General features: G+C 26.5%; 1 protein-coding gene across 1 annotated transcript; it reads left to right on the forward strand.

The window, feature by feature from the left end:
- Nucleotides 1–1076, forward strand: LOC113552681 (KRAB-A domain-containing protein 2-like). Its single transcript, XM_026955524.1, has 2 exons — nucleotides 1–753; nucleotides 919–1076. Exons 1-2 carry the CDS (start codon nucleotides 27–29, stop codon nucleotides 1074–1076), a joined length of 885 nt encoding a protein of 294 aa, XP_026811325.1. The 5' UTR covers nucleotides 1–26.
- Nucleotides 1077–17797: the final 16721 nt, after the last annotated feature.

Genomic DNA, 17797 nt, shown 5'->3' on the forward strand with positions numbered 1-17797 from the left:
CTCGCTGTCAAGTGGATTTAATAGACATGCAAGCTCAGCCTGATGACCATTACAAGTTCATAATGGTCTATCAAAATCACCTTACGAAGTTCGTAATTCTTAGACCGTTAACTCATAAACGGGCTGAAGAAGTAGCCTACGTGTTAATTGATATTTTTACAACATTTGGAGCCCCGGCAATTTTGCAGAGTGATAATGGAAGGGAATTCGCCAATAAAGTTGTTATTGAGTTGTGTAGTATGTGGGAAGAACTTAAGATTGTCCACGGAAAGCCTAGACACTCACAAAGTCAAGGGTCTGTTGAAAGGGCCAACCAAGATATTCAAAATATTCTCGCAACATGGTTAGCCGATAATAATTCCAGAAAGTGGAGCGAAGGTCTTAAATTTGTTCAATTTATGAAGAATCGGAGTTTTCACCATGGTACAAAACGTTCGCCATACGAAGCTATGTTCGGAACACGTGCTAAAGTTGGCCTAAAATCAACCCAAATTCCAACCGATTTAATTTCTACTTTAAAATCAGAGGAAGATTTAGAAAAAGCTCTAGGCTGTGGAATTAATATCAAAAACATAAACGAGAAACACGAAAAAAGTGATGGAAGTGATAAGGACAGTGCAAAAGAACTTTTTTCTGATGAAGATGAAAACGATCAAATAAAATTGAGAATAGAATCAATTTCTTCAAATCGATCGAAATCTGCTGAAAATCTTAAAGTACAAGCTAAAAAAATGAAGAATTTATCTGAAGAACGTTTTTTTTCCAGGAAAAGAAGGAGAAAATGTTAAAATAAAAATTCCTGATGTAGATCGAGCAAGATGTGATCTTCGGTGTATTCTGGGAGTTATACTTTCTGGTAATTAATTTTAAAATAATTTTAATTATAAAATAATTTTTATATTAATAATTTTTTTATAGTAAAAGATAATTTATATGAAATTGGAACAAACGAGGGCAGACTACATCAACTCTACAGTCGGAACCAATTCACAATATGCAAAGAGGTGTTTATCCAGGCTGATGATGTACCACCAGTACACATTTCATTAAGAGAAGTGGCAAGATGTAAAATGTAAAAGATCTGGTCGTCTTTGCAACTCAAAGTGTCATAATAGTGGTGTATGTGGTAATAAACAAAGCAAATAAATAATAATTGTAATTTAATAATAAATAATCTAAATATTAAATCTGTGCAACTTTATTTATTTTTAATATCTTTATTTTTAATTTTTTATATAATATTCAATATTTAATCAACTGTGCCCAAATCAAATTGGGCACTGTATACAATGCCCGGGCAACGTTAACTTATTCCAACTTTGCCCTTGAAAATCGGGCATTGTGCACAGTGCCCGACTTTCTACTTTGCCCGTAACATATATATATAATCCCGTTCCTCCGTGTCGTCGTCGTGCATAGTATAGTTGCCTAGCCAACAACACCTTAACTATGCGATATTAGTTGCCTAACCACAGGATTTTAAGGGGTATCATCGTTCTCAGTAATCCGAGTGGGGCTATCCCGTCCGTATTCGGACCCAAACAACTTGTTTATTATTTTTCTATTAGTATTTGCATTGATTATAAATACTAATGAACAATGGTATTTGTTACAAGGAAACATACGAATTTAATGTTTTAAACGTTATATTAAAAAGGAGTAATTAACAAAGTGTAATTTTTCAATTTTTATGGAAGTTAAAATTAAAAAATTAAAATGTGGGAAAATCATTATCAAGTAGTCTTGACGCTAATTCCAATCTGTTTTTAGAATTCTTATCGCATCATTAAGCTTCATTAAATCATATGGTACGTTTGGCAAAGAACACGTCCAAAATCATGTCGGGCTTGTATTCTTGCCGTTTTCTATTATAAAAATGCCATTAACAATTATATAAATAAAAACAAAAAATTAAATAAATAAAATCAATTTGGTACGTCTAATAAAATCACATTTTTGGTAACGTTCTATATGTTAGTGCGTGTGTTAAACAATATTGATATTTCCAGATTTTTTTAGTCATAATATTATATGTATATGAGTTGAAGAATCTTCAATGTACCTATTATTATTTTCAATTTTCACCGCTTCGCACTTATTTTCTCTCAGATTCGCTACGACATAGACAAAACAGAATTTCCCTCAAAATTGTTTTTTTTTCTAGTTAAAATGTTGCCATACCCACATGCATAATGTCTCCGTCTTACAAATGTATAAGTAACAATCGTAATATATCAAGTTTTGAATAATTAATTTCACTCTGTTATATTTAATTTTAGAGTGACCTATTACCAATTTTAAAAGTAAGAAACAAAGAACTAAGAATATTATTTCCCCGAAGACATAGGTTCTTTTTTTATATTTTATTAATAAAGCAAGTAATGAGCATTTTAAAATAGTAAATGGTTTATACATTTACGAATGTCCATAAGCCATAACTCGCATTATAATAATATAATAAAATAATATAACAATGTTCAATTATTGAAATGAAAAAAATCTATGTCATTGACTAGATACTATTCTTACTTCTAATTATGGGGTTATTTCTATATTATATAATATACCTAGCCTGAAGCTATAGCTGAGTTAACCTAACCTAACCTAAACTAGTACGTCGCTGCGTTATTACAATGTTGGTGATATATAAAGACCGAATTTATATGCATTTATATGCAAGAAAAAAGTACATAACATGCAAGATAAAATTTAAATTTTCATTAAATTTTAATTTTACGCAGTAACAATTATTTATTAATTTTATTTAAATGTTCATAAACAAAAAGTATAAGATGTATAGTATAGCAAATATGCAATACAAAATGTAATTTTTTAATATAAATTAAATTTTAATCATTAGTTAATCGTAATACATTGTAAGAAATATTTTATTAAAATCAAATAGTATGTAGGTATACATTAGACATAAATAGGAAATGTAGTAGGATTTAATGTAGTATGTTAATTTGAAAAATAAACTTATCAAAGTATGTTCCTTGTTTATTTCTGTGTATTATTCAAAATTTTGAAAATCTCACTAGAAATGTTGTATGGCTCAATTCATTTTCTAATTGATGCCAGTTATGAATTTGGAATTTTAGACATTTTAACTGTTTAAAAATTAATTGGTAAATCACAAAATAATTTTTAGCAAAAAAACACGTACACTCAAACTACACCAACTTGGCTACAGCGTAATTCTTGTTAACAAAAATTGTCTTGTATAAATTTACCTATAGCAGACAGCTGTGGTTTTAATGATATATATATATTAGATGTTGTTTCGGGAATTTTATCAACAAGAGTAGATAAAGTAGGTAGCCACGTCTCCGCTATTAAACTCGTATACAACCAACCTATATGGAAGTATAGTGACTTATTATTAGCGTCCAAATATTCTTTGAAACGTAAAATATTTGATATTATATAAACGTACCTATAATCTTTTTTGCTCAACATCCTTTTGGATCGTTGGGTGTATATTGTACGGTTTTTTGTTAAAATATGCAAAAATATGCAGTATAACATTTTGATATTTAATCAACCAATTAATTATTTGTGGACACTCATTGACTGCATGTATGTGATGTTGAAAATAGCAACATGCATTTTATGCAAAATCCGGCCTTCAGTTATAATTATATAATTATTATTTTTATTATTAGGTATCAGTGTATTATTATTCACTATGTTTAATTATATTTAATTTACATGAAGTAATGTTAGAATAAGTATAATTATACTTGACCTAATTATGGTAGATACCTGCCTACAAAGTTTTGGTCACTATAATAATTAAGTATTGACGGTATTGTTATCATATAAATAAATAATATTATGATATAATATAATATAAAATATTATGTAATTATATAATATTTATAATATTCATTGTATAAAAACTATAAAAATATATGTTAATTAATTTAAACAATTAATTATAGGTATTATAGGTGAATAGCAAATATGCAATACAAAAATGTAATTTTTAATATAAATTAAATTTTAATCATTAGTTAATCGTAATACATTGTAAGAAATATTTTATTAAAATCAAATAGTATGTAGGTATACATTAGACATAAATAGGAAATGTAGTAGGATTTAATGTAGTATGTTAATTTGAAAAATAAAAACTTATCAAAGTATGTTCCATGTTTATTTCTATGTATTATTTAAAATTTTGAAAATTTCAACAGAAATGTTGTATGGCTCAATTCATTTTCTAATTGTTGCCAGTTATGAATTTGGAATTTTAGACATTTTAACTGTTTAAAAATTAATTGGTAAATTACAAAATAATTTTTAGCAAAAAAACATGTGCACTCAAACTACACTTAACTTGGCTACAGCGTAATTCCTGTTAACAAAAATTGTCTTATATAAATTAACCTACAGCAGACATCAGTGGTTGTAATGATATACCTACATAATTTGTTCAGATCATTAGGTAAGCAAACACATACAATTAATTTTATTAAAGTATATGAGTACTTAGTGTAATGAGACGGTCTCTGTGACGATAGACTCAACACGATTTAACGACAAAGTCCATTTTGTTGTTGGTCTGCTTCGGTGATATGAAGTTTGAAGTAAATAATAACACATAATAAATTTTAAAGCATGTTTATTTATTGAGACAATAGAAAAGCCTAGCCCGATAGGTTGTTAAGTGTAGAACAACTTCACTGGTCTATGCACAATTGTGGTCAAAATAATATGTCTAATCTCATAATGAAGCAACCCTTTTTATACAAAATATGGTAAATAGGAAACTATCCATAAGTTTTTATTTAGTGTTTACCATATATTACAATATTGACTAATAACATCGCAATTAAGTAATAAAAATCTATTATAATATGGACCATCTAATAACATAGTAATTATAAGTAATAAAATCTAATAGATAAAAATTCACAAAAACAATATCCTAATCAGCTCAAGGTAATAATAAGGAAAAATCGGATAACTACATTAGGTACACCAATTAATTTTAATATAGATTTATTTAAAACTATAAGTTCTCTATTACTATGTTATTTGTTAGCTTTCAAAAAAGGTATAGGTAATTTTTAATTTTATATGAAAAATAAAGTGAGATTTTAACTAGGTAACTTTTAACTTTTAACTTAACTTACATAGTTAAATTTTTCTATATTAACTTAACGAGTTAGAAGAATAGTTAACTTCCCCAGCCTTACAAAAATGTATTTAAAATACTAATCAATACCAACTTGTTAAAGATAGTACTTTGATACTGTCTGGATAAAATTATCCTTCACATAAATAATTATAAAATTAAATCACTACTAGAAATAATTATACATAATATTTAAAAAGTAATAAAATATTATTTAAAAGCATTCAATTTAATTTAATTTCAATTTTTTTAATATTAGAAAATATTTTAATATGTTAAGAATGTGACAATATAATACAATTATTTGCTCTTAGAGACAGATTTATGAATACTAATTAGAAAACCAGATATTAATGGATCAAAAATGGTTAAACACTGTCTATAATAATATAATCATAAATTTAAAACATTAGCAAGCATTTATAATTGTATAAACCAATTTTAGTAAAAATTTTAATATTCTACTATTAAACTTACTGTTTGATATCATATTCATACATAACATTAATTTTTATTGGTTAATAGATTAATTTTTAACAACAATAATGATACATTTATTGCAACATCACAAGTTTTTACATCAAATTATACAATTATAAATACAATATTGCAGCACCCTCGGTAAACAAAGCTTGTGCCGGGAGAGCAATTCTTAAGAATATAAAAGAGAACAATATAATACAATAAAATTTGGTATGAACAAATAAATAGTATGTAGAGTCAAAAATATAGGAGTACAGTGGAATATTCCATTTTAAAATATCATGTTCAGCAGAAATAAATTAATGTAAATTTAATACAAAATATAGTAAGCAGAATTAATTAAACATTTTAGAAAAAATGTTAAATAAATGACATAAAATAAATTAATTTAAGAACAAGCTAAATCTAAATGTTTAATATATTTCTTAAAAATAATTAAATTTCTAAAATTATTTATATTAATATTAAAAGTTAAACATAATTTCAGACCCATATAAAATACACTTTTTTGTCAATAAACTTTTACACAATTTGGTAAACGTATATTAATATTGTTTAAATCTAGTTTTGTGTTCATTATCAAAAATAGGAATTAAGTGTTTATGTTTATATAGCTGGATTAAAACAGAGAAATTATTAATACATTTCAGATTTTTCACATTAAGTACTTTAAACATTATTGCAGTACTAGTTAAATTAGGTAGAATTAATAAAAATTGTATGACACAATTTATAGAAATATTAAGTTTATTTAAATGATTATTAAAAATTACTCCCCAAAGAGATATAACATATGAATAAAAAGATAGAACTTAAGTTAAAATATAATTCTTTTATTGGAATTATTAAATATATATCTAGCTTCTTTGAAAATATGGAAATATTTGCATAATTGATTGTTAATTGAAAATATATGTTTATCCCATTTTAATTTATAATCTAAAACTAATCATTTTATTTCTTGTACTTTTTCAATATTAATACGATTTTAAGGTTAGGTTTAAAGAATTAAAATTGCATACACATTTCAAAAAATGGACAATTAAATTATTGTTTATTTTTACAGAACCAAGAATACACATTATTAAGAAAAAAATTTGACTTATTAAATAATTTATCAATTGATTTGTCAGCTACTAATATAGCAGTGTCATCAGCAAAACTGAATAATTCAATACAAGGTTACATAATAATTTATAAAAATAATGAATAAAAGAAGACCCAATATTGTGCCTTGGGGAACACCACAAGTTATATATTAAGTGATTCACTATAAGTATCATCTATTTTAACTCTTTGAGTTCTTTCATTTAAAAATTATTTTATAAGATCATTTGGTATTCCTCTAATGCCAGACTGATTCAATTTATTCAATAATATCTTATGATCTACACAATCAAACAGTTTTTGAATATCAAGGAAAATACCTAATACTTTGTTATTATCATCCATATAATTTATAATAAAGCTATCAATCTCAAAAAGTGCAACTGTTGTAGATAATCCAGATCTGAATCCAAATTGTTTACTTGAAAAGAAGGATATTTTATCTAAAAAATTTACTATTCTGACCTTATACATTTTTCGAAAATTTTAGTAAACGTTAAAGATAAAGTGATTGGTTGATGATTACCACATAATAATTTATGTCCTGTTTTAAACAAAGGTATAACCATACATTTTTTTAAAATCGATATTGTTGGTGCATAAAGTGATCACAGCAATAGTGGACAATGTTTGTCGCTATACAAATAAATAAATATGTAGATGGACTTAGGGCCGGAATTGATGGAGGGTTTTAAGGGCACTTGCCCTGGCATCAGATGTCCAAGGGGCATTCGGAAGCAAGAATACTATGAAAAAAATTAAAACATTTAGACCCTCGGTTTAGGAAATTTATATAAAAATACATCACTTTTCAAAGTTTAAATTGATTTGTATTTATATAATTTGGTGTTTAAAATTAATACGTCAAGATGTCACTTGAGTAATTGACAACAAAACAACATTATCATCTAGCGAACTCTAAATATTTTAGTATATGTATAAATATAAATGTTGGACTAGTTAAATGACTTACTGAACATTAAAATATTTTAGCATAAAAATTATTGCAGGGACACAGCCTAGCAAATTCTATCATTATTTTGTACTCGTATACAGGGTGTAACTCGTCTATTTGACCTTATTGTATTTGTCAAATAGACGAGTTACACTCTGTATACTACATATAGATAGTATTGTGGTAATATTATATTTGATACAAAATAATTAAATGAGTAAACGATTATTGAAAAAAATACAAGTATATTACTCAAAGAGGTTTATGTAAATTTCCATAATTTAAATCTTGATTACCAAGTAGATACTAATTTATTTATTTATCTAAATAAGATGTAGGTATTTAATTTGTATCTATATATTTTTTATCTAGATATAACTTAAGATTGCACAGAATTATTCTTTAAATAGTTCATACTAATCTGTTCTTAAATTTGATTTAAGCAGTGATTTTATAAAATAAAAAAATCATTAAAACTAATGATTTAACTGATTTAAGAAAGACAAATACACATGTAGATACCAGTGGATAAAAAATCATAAATACGCCAATGCATGTAGACAAAAAAGCTTGAGAAACAATATTTTTAAAGAGCACCTACTACCTAATTTGTTTATATTCTAAAATTTTAATAGTAAATAATATATTAAATAAAGTAATTTAATTTTTGGGTTGGGTTCGAGACAAATCCTTATACCATATTACCTCCTATATACCTTAGGAGGCAGTGATAATAAACAATTTTGGGCCGCAACTGGCTTCAATAATAAAATACAAATTAATGACCTCGGGCGGCTTCAACATTAGTAATAAATTAATTTAATTTATGTATAAATATATAAAATTAATTGCATGAGCTGCAGTTTCACATAATTATCAAACACTTACGTAAGTGGTCAGATTAAAAAAAATACAAACACCACAGCTAGCAGTTATGCAGCCAACAAACAATAAACCAAGTCCAAAACCACATATACTGGACGAAACGTCAAAATTGTCCTACTGCTGGTAAAATGACAACCCTAGACTAAAACAATAATACTATAAATACAATTTTCAAATTAGAGTTTCCGAACCATAATTACCAGACAATAGAATAAAAATATCAGCGTTGATCACAGCAGACCACAAAAAATCAACGATATTCACCTCAAGAGGTTTGCAAGAAAGGCCAAAAAAAAGGACAAGGTGTCTAGATAGGTACATACAATTATAAGCTGGTATTGCACAAGTTACGTATAATGAATGAAAAGAACAACAAGAATACAAAATAATATATATATTTATAATTAACGATTATGATGAAAAAAATGCCCAATTATCATATGCCTCATCACGGCAGCTGACTACTGATAGCGCTAAATGCTGCCAACACTACAGCAGCACAACGGTGATAGCACAGCAATAAGAGGAACATAAAATAATGGCGCCAATATGCATTACATATACTCTCAAATATACACAAAACAGATATTATCCAGTTAATAATGATTTATTAGAAATTAATGATAAATGATAATGGTAAGAAAATCGATACAGATTTACATCAATAGTACAGAATTTACTTGTATAACACCAACTCCTGAGACAGGTCCAAGATGAATTTTTTTCCATTGATCATACCAAAATCGCACAGTTCTATACTTGGGATACGTGGAAGTATTAGCTAACTGTTCACAGTTTGGCGCTTGTCTTGTTCCATTTCTGATTTATGCATCGAAGAAGATTCACCTATAATACCTATAATTAATTGTTTAAATTAATTAACATATATTTTTATAGTTTTTATACAATGAATATTATAAATATTATATAATTACATAATATTTTATATTATATTATATCATAATATTATTTATTTATATGATAACAATACCGTCAATACTTAATTATTATAGTGACCAAAACTTTGTAGGCAGGTATCTACCATAATTAGGTCAAGTATAATTATACTTATTCTAACATTACTTCATGTAAATTAAATATAATTAAACATAGTGAATAATAATACACTGATACCTAATAATAAAAATAATAATTATATAATTATAACTGAAGGCCGGATTTTGCATAAAATGCATGTTGCTATTTTCAACATCACATACATGCAGTCAATGAGTGTCCACAAATAATTAATTGGTTGATTAAATATCAAAATGTTATACTGCATATTTTTGCATATTTTAACAAAAAACCGTACAATATACACCCAACGATCCAAAAGGATGTTGAGCAAAAAAGATTATAGGTACGTTTATATAATATCAAATATTTTACGTTTCAAAGAATATTTGGACGCTAATAATAAGTCACTATACTTCCATATAGGTTGGTTGTATACGAGTTTAATAGCGGAGACGTGGCTACCTACTTTATCTACTCTTGTTGATAAAATTCCCGAAACAACATCTAATATATATATATCATTAAAACCACAGCTGTCTGCTATAGGTAAATTTATACAAGACAATTTTTGTTAACAAGAATTACGCTGTAGCCAAGTTGGTGTAGTTTGAGTGTACGTGTTTTTTTGCTAAAAATTATTTTGTGATTTACCAATTAATTTTTAAACAGTTAAAATGTCTAAAATTCCAAATTCATAACTGGCAACAATTAGAAAATGAATTGAGCCATACAACATTTCTGTTGAAATTTTCAAAATTTTAAATAATACATAGAAATAAACATGGAACATACTTTGATAAGTTTATTTTTCAAATTAACATACTACATTAAATCCTACTACATTTCCTATTTATGTCTAATGTATACCTACATACTATTTGATTTTAATAAAATATTTCTTACAATGTATTACGATTAACTAATGATTAAAATTTAATTTATATTAAAAAATTACATTTTTGTATTGCATATTTGCTATACTATACATCTTATACTTTTTGTTTATGAACATTTAAATAAAATTAATAAATAATTGTTACTGCGTAAAATTAAAATTTAATGAAAATTTAAATTTTATCTTGCATGTTATGTACTTTTTTCTTGCATATAAATGCATATAAATTCGGTCTTTATATATCACCAACATTGTAATAACGCAGCGACGTACTAGTTTAGGTTAGGTTAGGTGAACCCAGGCGTCCAACTATAGGTATATTATATAATATTATATTTCGAGTGTAAAAAACAAGACATTGGTCGATTTGTATAACACGCCGAGTATAATTTATTTGTTGCGTTTAGGCCATTTATTCTCTCCCGTGCACTTGAAACAATGGTCAATCTTCTAATAATACCTATAATAATTAGTATTGGTATACATACGCGTGTAACTCATTACTACCTCTATTGCAATACAGCAGAAGTGGAAACAACCGATATACAATATAATATTTATATAAATATAATATAGGTATATAAAATGTATAAACAATATAATAATTTATGTATAGGTATACGCCATACATTATACATAGACGGTCGACCACCTTTTGTTTAGAAGACCCGTTATGAAATCGTTACACCCTTGACACATGATAGTGGGGGGGGGAGTAAGGGCTGTCGCGTCAACAGTTGGCCTTGTGCAAAAATTATTGCAATAATGGGTATATCAGCGTGCCGCTTCCGTCTTTTTATTATTAATAACAGCCAATAATGTCGTATATGCGCATGCACAATATACCTATAAATAATAATGAATATTATCATAATGGTAATAATATTAATTATGATAATCAACGTGCAGTCGCAAAGCGTCTCCGTCACTCGTCCACAATAACGAGTATATCGTCTTCGTTTAACCCCGTTCAGGGCAACCGGAAATGCTAATTCGTTCATTAAAACCGCTAACCCGGTCTCCCCTGCATCGTATATTCGTAGTGTTCACACACATACATAAACACGGTATAAGTACGACGACCGTGCGTTGTTTATAATAACCGTTTGCTTATTATAATTTAAATAATATGTTCCTATATAGTAATGTATGTGTGCACACCTATGTATAATATGAACTTATATTGGTGCTGCATTTAGCGATTCTCTCTCGGACACAATTCGATATTCAAAAGACATGTGGTTGTATAATATAAAATACACTTTATAGACAATAGATAGATCGTGACACATGGTATATATAAGCATTCACCTATAACATATATTTGAAAGGGATTAGCATTTTTTTTCTTGGCGACAGTATAATAATATTAAACTAGTATTGGTGTCGACGATGAATAGAATTTAATTAATCTTTTGTCGTCCGATGATTCAATATAAATGAGAAAATTGCTAACGGCAATGGTCTAATAAATTTTGAATATTACAATAAGTATTATATACATAATATAGTCCATAGCATCAAACATACCTACTTCTGTCGTGGTACATATACTAGTAATTATTATTACATATAATAAGTAATAACGTATATACTTGTCTGATATCTGGTTACATATTAAATGCATAGGTATATAAACACCGGTTACCGATAAAATGTTATTTTATACATAATGTTAAGTTGTTGTAAGTTAGAACTGTACGAGATAATTATATACTATAACATATTGCCACCTGTGCATCTATAAAAATACTACCAGTAGGAGATTACCTAATATAAATATAATATGATATTTTCTATTACTAGTTTAAACATGATATAAACTAATCATTTTAAAAATTTCTAATTCTATAATATGTACTATATAATACGGACACGCGGTTACTTAAAATAAGTAATAAGTTAATAGTAATTAAGCAATAACATATTTTAGTACCTATAAAATACTAACTACTAACGTACTACATATTTTAAAGATAAATTAAATTAATTTTGACCACATTTATTTAGGTATCATATTATTTGTTTTCTATGTTTTCATTTTTATTTAAAAAAAATACAAAATTCAATGTATGAAAATACATTGTTGTATGGCCTTTGGTCTTGAATCGGGACTCCAATTGCTGTGTCGACTAAAACCTGAGTTAAGTGGTTGTCAATAAATGCCAGTTGTGAGCCAATCCAACTTTTTTATCGAAAACTGACTAGAAATTAGGAAAATAATTCATTTATTGATTTATTCATTAACGGTGGATGGAGTTTGTGTAAAACCACGAGGTTTGTACTATTGTACTATTTGTACTCGAATGCATAGACCATTGAAAATAGTTGTAAGTATATGCATTTAATACCGTTTTGATTATTTAAATAAATACTAAAATATTATGACGGATCTATAATAATATAATATAAAAAAATATATTACTTGAACAACGTGGTCGGTCTGTGGTATTGGAAATCGCGTTGACTTGTCAATACTGCATGTAGAGTTCGTAAGCAAAATGAATTGCAATACTTTAGTGATTTTGTAATTTTAAATTAAATTAAAATAGTGAACAATTTTTACTGCATTTTTTATCAATTTTTTTACTATAAAAATCAAAATATTAAAACTAAAAATTTAGGTACTTATTGTGAGTTATCGCGACTACCGCATGCCGCATATTACCATTGATAATAAATATTTATAATCAATGATATTACGAATTATAGCGATTATAATGACTAGTGCACGCCGTGAATTCTATTTTTCCCAATGTCTTTACAATCTTATCGCATTTATCGCAATTGACGAATTCACGTAGAACACGGCAGTATTTTATGGTATTTATTGTATATTTTGGTAGACTGACTGGGTCACTTTTAGGGCAGTGCAGGACTTGTACCTACTACTACCTTATACACATCTAAATAATTTAACAACGCCTATTTAAAATATAAAAAAATATCTTACACAAATAGGTACTATAGGTACTCATCATGATTTAAACAAAATAATCTATTTATTTGTTTATAATATGTGTATTGCGTAGTAAAATAAATTTTTAACTGAATTAATACTGCATGTTACACTTAAGAAGTCGATCTCTAACATTAATTATAATCTGTATTCTGTAGACTTCCATGAAATTTTAAATTCTGATTTTGTAGTTTAGTTATGACTTGGGATAAAAAGTGAAAATTACTTTTAATATATATACTAAATCATTTTTTTAAATATTGATTATCAAACAATTCTTTAGCTTTTTTTCATCGAATTTTATTCATCATTTAATTCTAAGATCACAGATTTAATTGAATTGAAATTACCTACATAATACGTTACAGCAGTTAACCACGTTACACAACGTGTTGTAATGAGTCAAAAATAAGGTAAAAGGTTTAATCCAATATTTGCATAAAAATATATTTATGTATCGTATTTAAATCTATATTCTCAACTCATTGCTTTATATATTGTATATTATAATTGAATATAAAATCTTAATACGGAGATTGAGTAAAAGATTTTTTTCCTTTTTATATTATATAAATATATTAATATGACTATGCGTGGTACATATCGAAGATAGATATCACCTTACCTCTTGTATAACTTGTAGCTCAAAGTAATCTTCTTGAATTGTTGAGAGGATTGATAATTTAGGAATTAACAAAATACAAAAAAAAGTAAACTAGAAATAATATTTTTAACTTAATTAAAGACGCGTTAATTTATAACATATTGTAAAGTAATGGAATTGAAACGGTGTACGACTGAGCCGTTGAGCCCCTGAATAACCCAGCGACTAAGCTCTTATTATTTTTTATGAAGCATGGCCGTTTTTGACCAAAAACCTTGAAACTTTCCCTTTTCGGCCGATTCACTTTTCGACCAAATTTAAAATAGGTCGATTCCCTTTTCGATTAAATTTAAAAAAGGCCGATTCCCTTTTCGGCCAAAAAAAAAATTATATAATATATATTATGAAAAAATAAAATAAAATAATTGGTAAATAATTTTTGTAAAATTATAGAAATTATAAAATTATATAATTTTGAAAATGATTAAAAGTATAAGTTGCATATAATTTTGTAAAATAAAATATAGAAAATTATTTAAAATATAAAAATATCTATATATTAACATTATTTTTATGTTAATATATCACAATATGTATAATAATTAATATTATGTAAAAAAATAAAATAATAATATACAATTTTTGTCAATAATTATTAAGTATAATAGTGATATAAAATAGGTAATTTTAAAAATTACACAATTCAAAAAGTTTAATATATTATATTTTATGTTATACATGTCGAAAATTATTAAAACCTATTTATAATATTTTGTCATAAATTATTTGATCGGTGGTCGTCGTGTTTGATTGTGATGGCAACTTCCATAATATATGGGTGTATATATAATATATATAATTATATACCTATTACATAGGTTATTTTTTTATATATTTTATACATTACTATTATACATGATAATTGTATATTTTTTTTATATATATAAAACTGTACATATTGTGACATATTAAAATTAAAATAATATTAATATATAGATATTTTTATATTTTAAATAATTTTCTATATTTTATTTTACAACATTTTATGCAACTTATAAAATATTATACACCAGTTATTTTATTTTTTTACATGTATTATATACATTTTTGTTTTAGTCGAAAAGGGAATCGACCTATTTTAAATTTGGTTGAAAAGTGAATTGGCCAAAAGATGAAAACTGCAAATTAATTTTATATTAATATAACCATTTTACATTTTGTTATTATTAAAATAAATAATTTACAAATATTCAGTGAATTGATAACCGGCCGAACCAATAAATAAAAAAATTCAGCGGAGTTGATACGCGGCGCAATCGATTTTTTTTTTTATAGGTATAAAACGGTCATATTGGCGCAATCGATATACGCTCAATCTCTTATCGCATATTGTACCATAGGCATAGGCGCAATTAGGGGCGCTGGAGGGGCTAAACTCCCTAAAATACATTCAAATCCCCCCCCCAAAAAAAATCATGCAGAACTTTATATTATTATATTGATAAATAAAAAAAAATATGTGATTACTATTGAAAAAATGAATGAAATAAATTTTTGTTATTTATTTTTAGTAACAATATTATAATCACCATCTTAGATACGTCTTTTACGTCTAGAGTTTAGATCGTGTTTATTATAACGGGCCACAGTTGTTTATCATTATCAATAAACAAAATATTATCCCTGAGCGCTGAGAGGATATTTCGGAGAGGCAGTGATTGAAAAATATATGGGAGGAGCTGAAGCCTCCCCCCAAATTTTTTACTCTAATTGCGCCTATGACCATAGGGTTGTGTTTATGAAAATAAAATTTATGTTTGACAAAAAAACCAAATTATATACTTTGACCAGTTTAATTATTATGGGCTCAAATACAATAAATACGATCATACTAAATATGCAAAAATATAAAATAAAAAAATAGTACCATTTTCATCGGAATAATATAAATTGTGGACATAAGTTACTAAAACTCCATTTGGACGTACCAAAAAAAAACATGTTGTTGCATATAAATCCTAGCCCTGTTAATAATTAACACCGTTTTCTATATAAAAGTAAGAATGAAAAATTTTTTTGATTTTTTAACAATAGATTACTTAAAAATACTTATCTGTAATAATTGAATAGCTGCAAATGGAACATTTTGAACACTTTAAAAATCAAATGATTCCATAGACACGTCTGCCAATATCGAGTTATTTACGTATAAATGTATAATGACTTCGTACAAAACAATAATTATATAAAAAATTAAAATGTTTCAAAAAATTTGAACTGAATTTTAATCCAAACAGTGTTATGATTGATTTAGAATAATCATTTAAAATAGCATCAAGAAGCGTTTTATACAAAAAAAAAATGTATTTTTGAATACAAAATAATTTACAAAATTTTTTCGATTTTGACGTAGTTTGTCGAAATTCTAATTTTAAGCGATCATGAAAAATTTTTGTAAATTTATGCTCAATTTTTGGACAGCCGCGGCGAGGTCATCATTTTTATTTATGGTCTAGGAACCAAATTTACCTATAAGAGAATAGTTTTTTAATTAAAAAAATACTTATTCTGAAGGTAAATTAATAATTGTAACAGTGTTGAGGAACATTTATACAGTGTATTATTATTTTATGAAACACCACTCATTACATCAAATTATATTAATATAATTGAAAATGTTTTTCTTATATTACTTCCGGACGAAATAAAACAATATTTTCCTTAAAAAACTATATTTTTAATAATTGTTATCGTTATATTATTTAAATTTTTACTTTTTTGAATAATAACATACATTTTTTAATTCATACTCTAAAGCAGAATATTTTTCGTAGAATTTAAATTCTTAAAAATCAAAATTTCAATGAGTAGTTAAATATAAGTATAATATAAGTATTTAATTATAAATATAATTTAACATTTGGTTTAGCGAAGTGGAGTAATACGACTAGTACGAGGATACTCCGCAAAATGTTGGTCTACTATTATTGTCTGCTACCATTATCGGCATTATCTAAACTTAAAATAAGTATAACTCATTAGTCATTAACTACTCGTCCGAATATATAATAATACAGTGTTTACTGTTTATATCATACAATGAACAATAAAAATGCAAAAAATATTGAGAACCTATCTAAATGAAAACTTACATTAAATATATCACTTTGATCGTAATAGAATATTTGCAACATACACATTACACGTAATATATATAGGTACCTAAATTATGGCCAATAATAAATAATATTATTATGAATATAATATTCCACATTATATGATGAAAACTGATAAAAAATGTGGAAAGGTGTGCGCTGAACTATGGAAAAAAGTTCTCGGGAAATGGCGGCGGTGGCTGTGGTATAATGCATGGCTCAACCAGCACACACAATTTGAGTGTGCACAAATACACACACTAAAAAACATCATGGCCGCGCCACGTTTTTCAGTGTCCCCCGCCAACCACGCCATCTCCGTTCGTTTTGCGTAGCTAAATCGACACCCTCGTTCTATATCTTTCTACTCCCTGCGGAGCATGTGTACGTGATCCGACACAAAAACACACCCAGAGCGACCAGAACACCACACACACAGTGAATTTGTCGACGGGCAATTACACAATATATTTTATACTTCTTTATATATGAGCGCATATTGCTATAATAACGACAAGGAAGAAAATAAAACCCAAAAATTAAATACCACGTCTAAAATTCCAGAAAAACAATGATACAATATGTAATAAT

This window comes from Rhopalosiphum maidis, chromosome 2 (assembly GCF_003676215.2).
Source record: "Rhopalosiphum maidis isolate BTI-1 chromosome 2, ASM367621v3, whole genome shotgun sequence".
NCBI lineage: Eukaryota > Metazoa > Arthropoda > Insecta > Hemiptera > Aphididae > Rhopalosiphum > Rhopalosiphum maidis.

What these genes read in the sequence shown, in the direction of transcription:
- LOC113552681 (XM_026955524.1), top strand. Translation starts at nt 27, where the DNA reads ATGCAAGCTCAGCCTGATGACCATTACAAGTTCATAATGGTCTATCAA. An exon ending in GAAGAATTTATCTGAAGAAC is followed by an intron (nt 754 to 918) that starts GTTTTTTTTCCA and finishes ATTTTTTTATAG; the next exon opens with TAAAAGATAATTTATATGAA.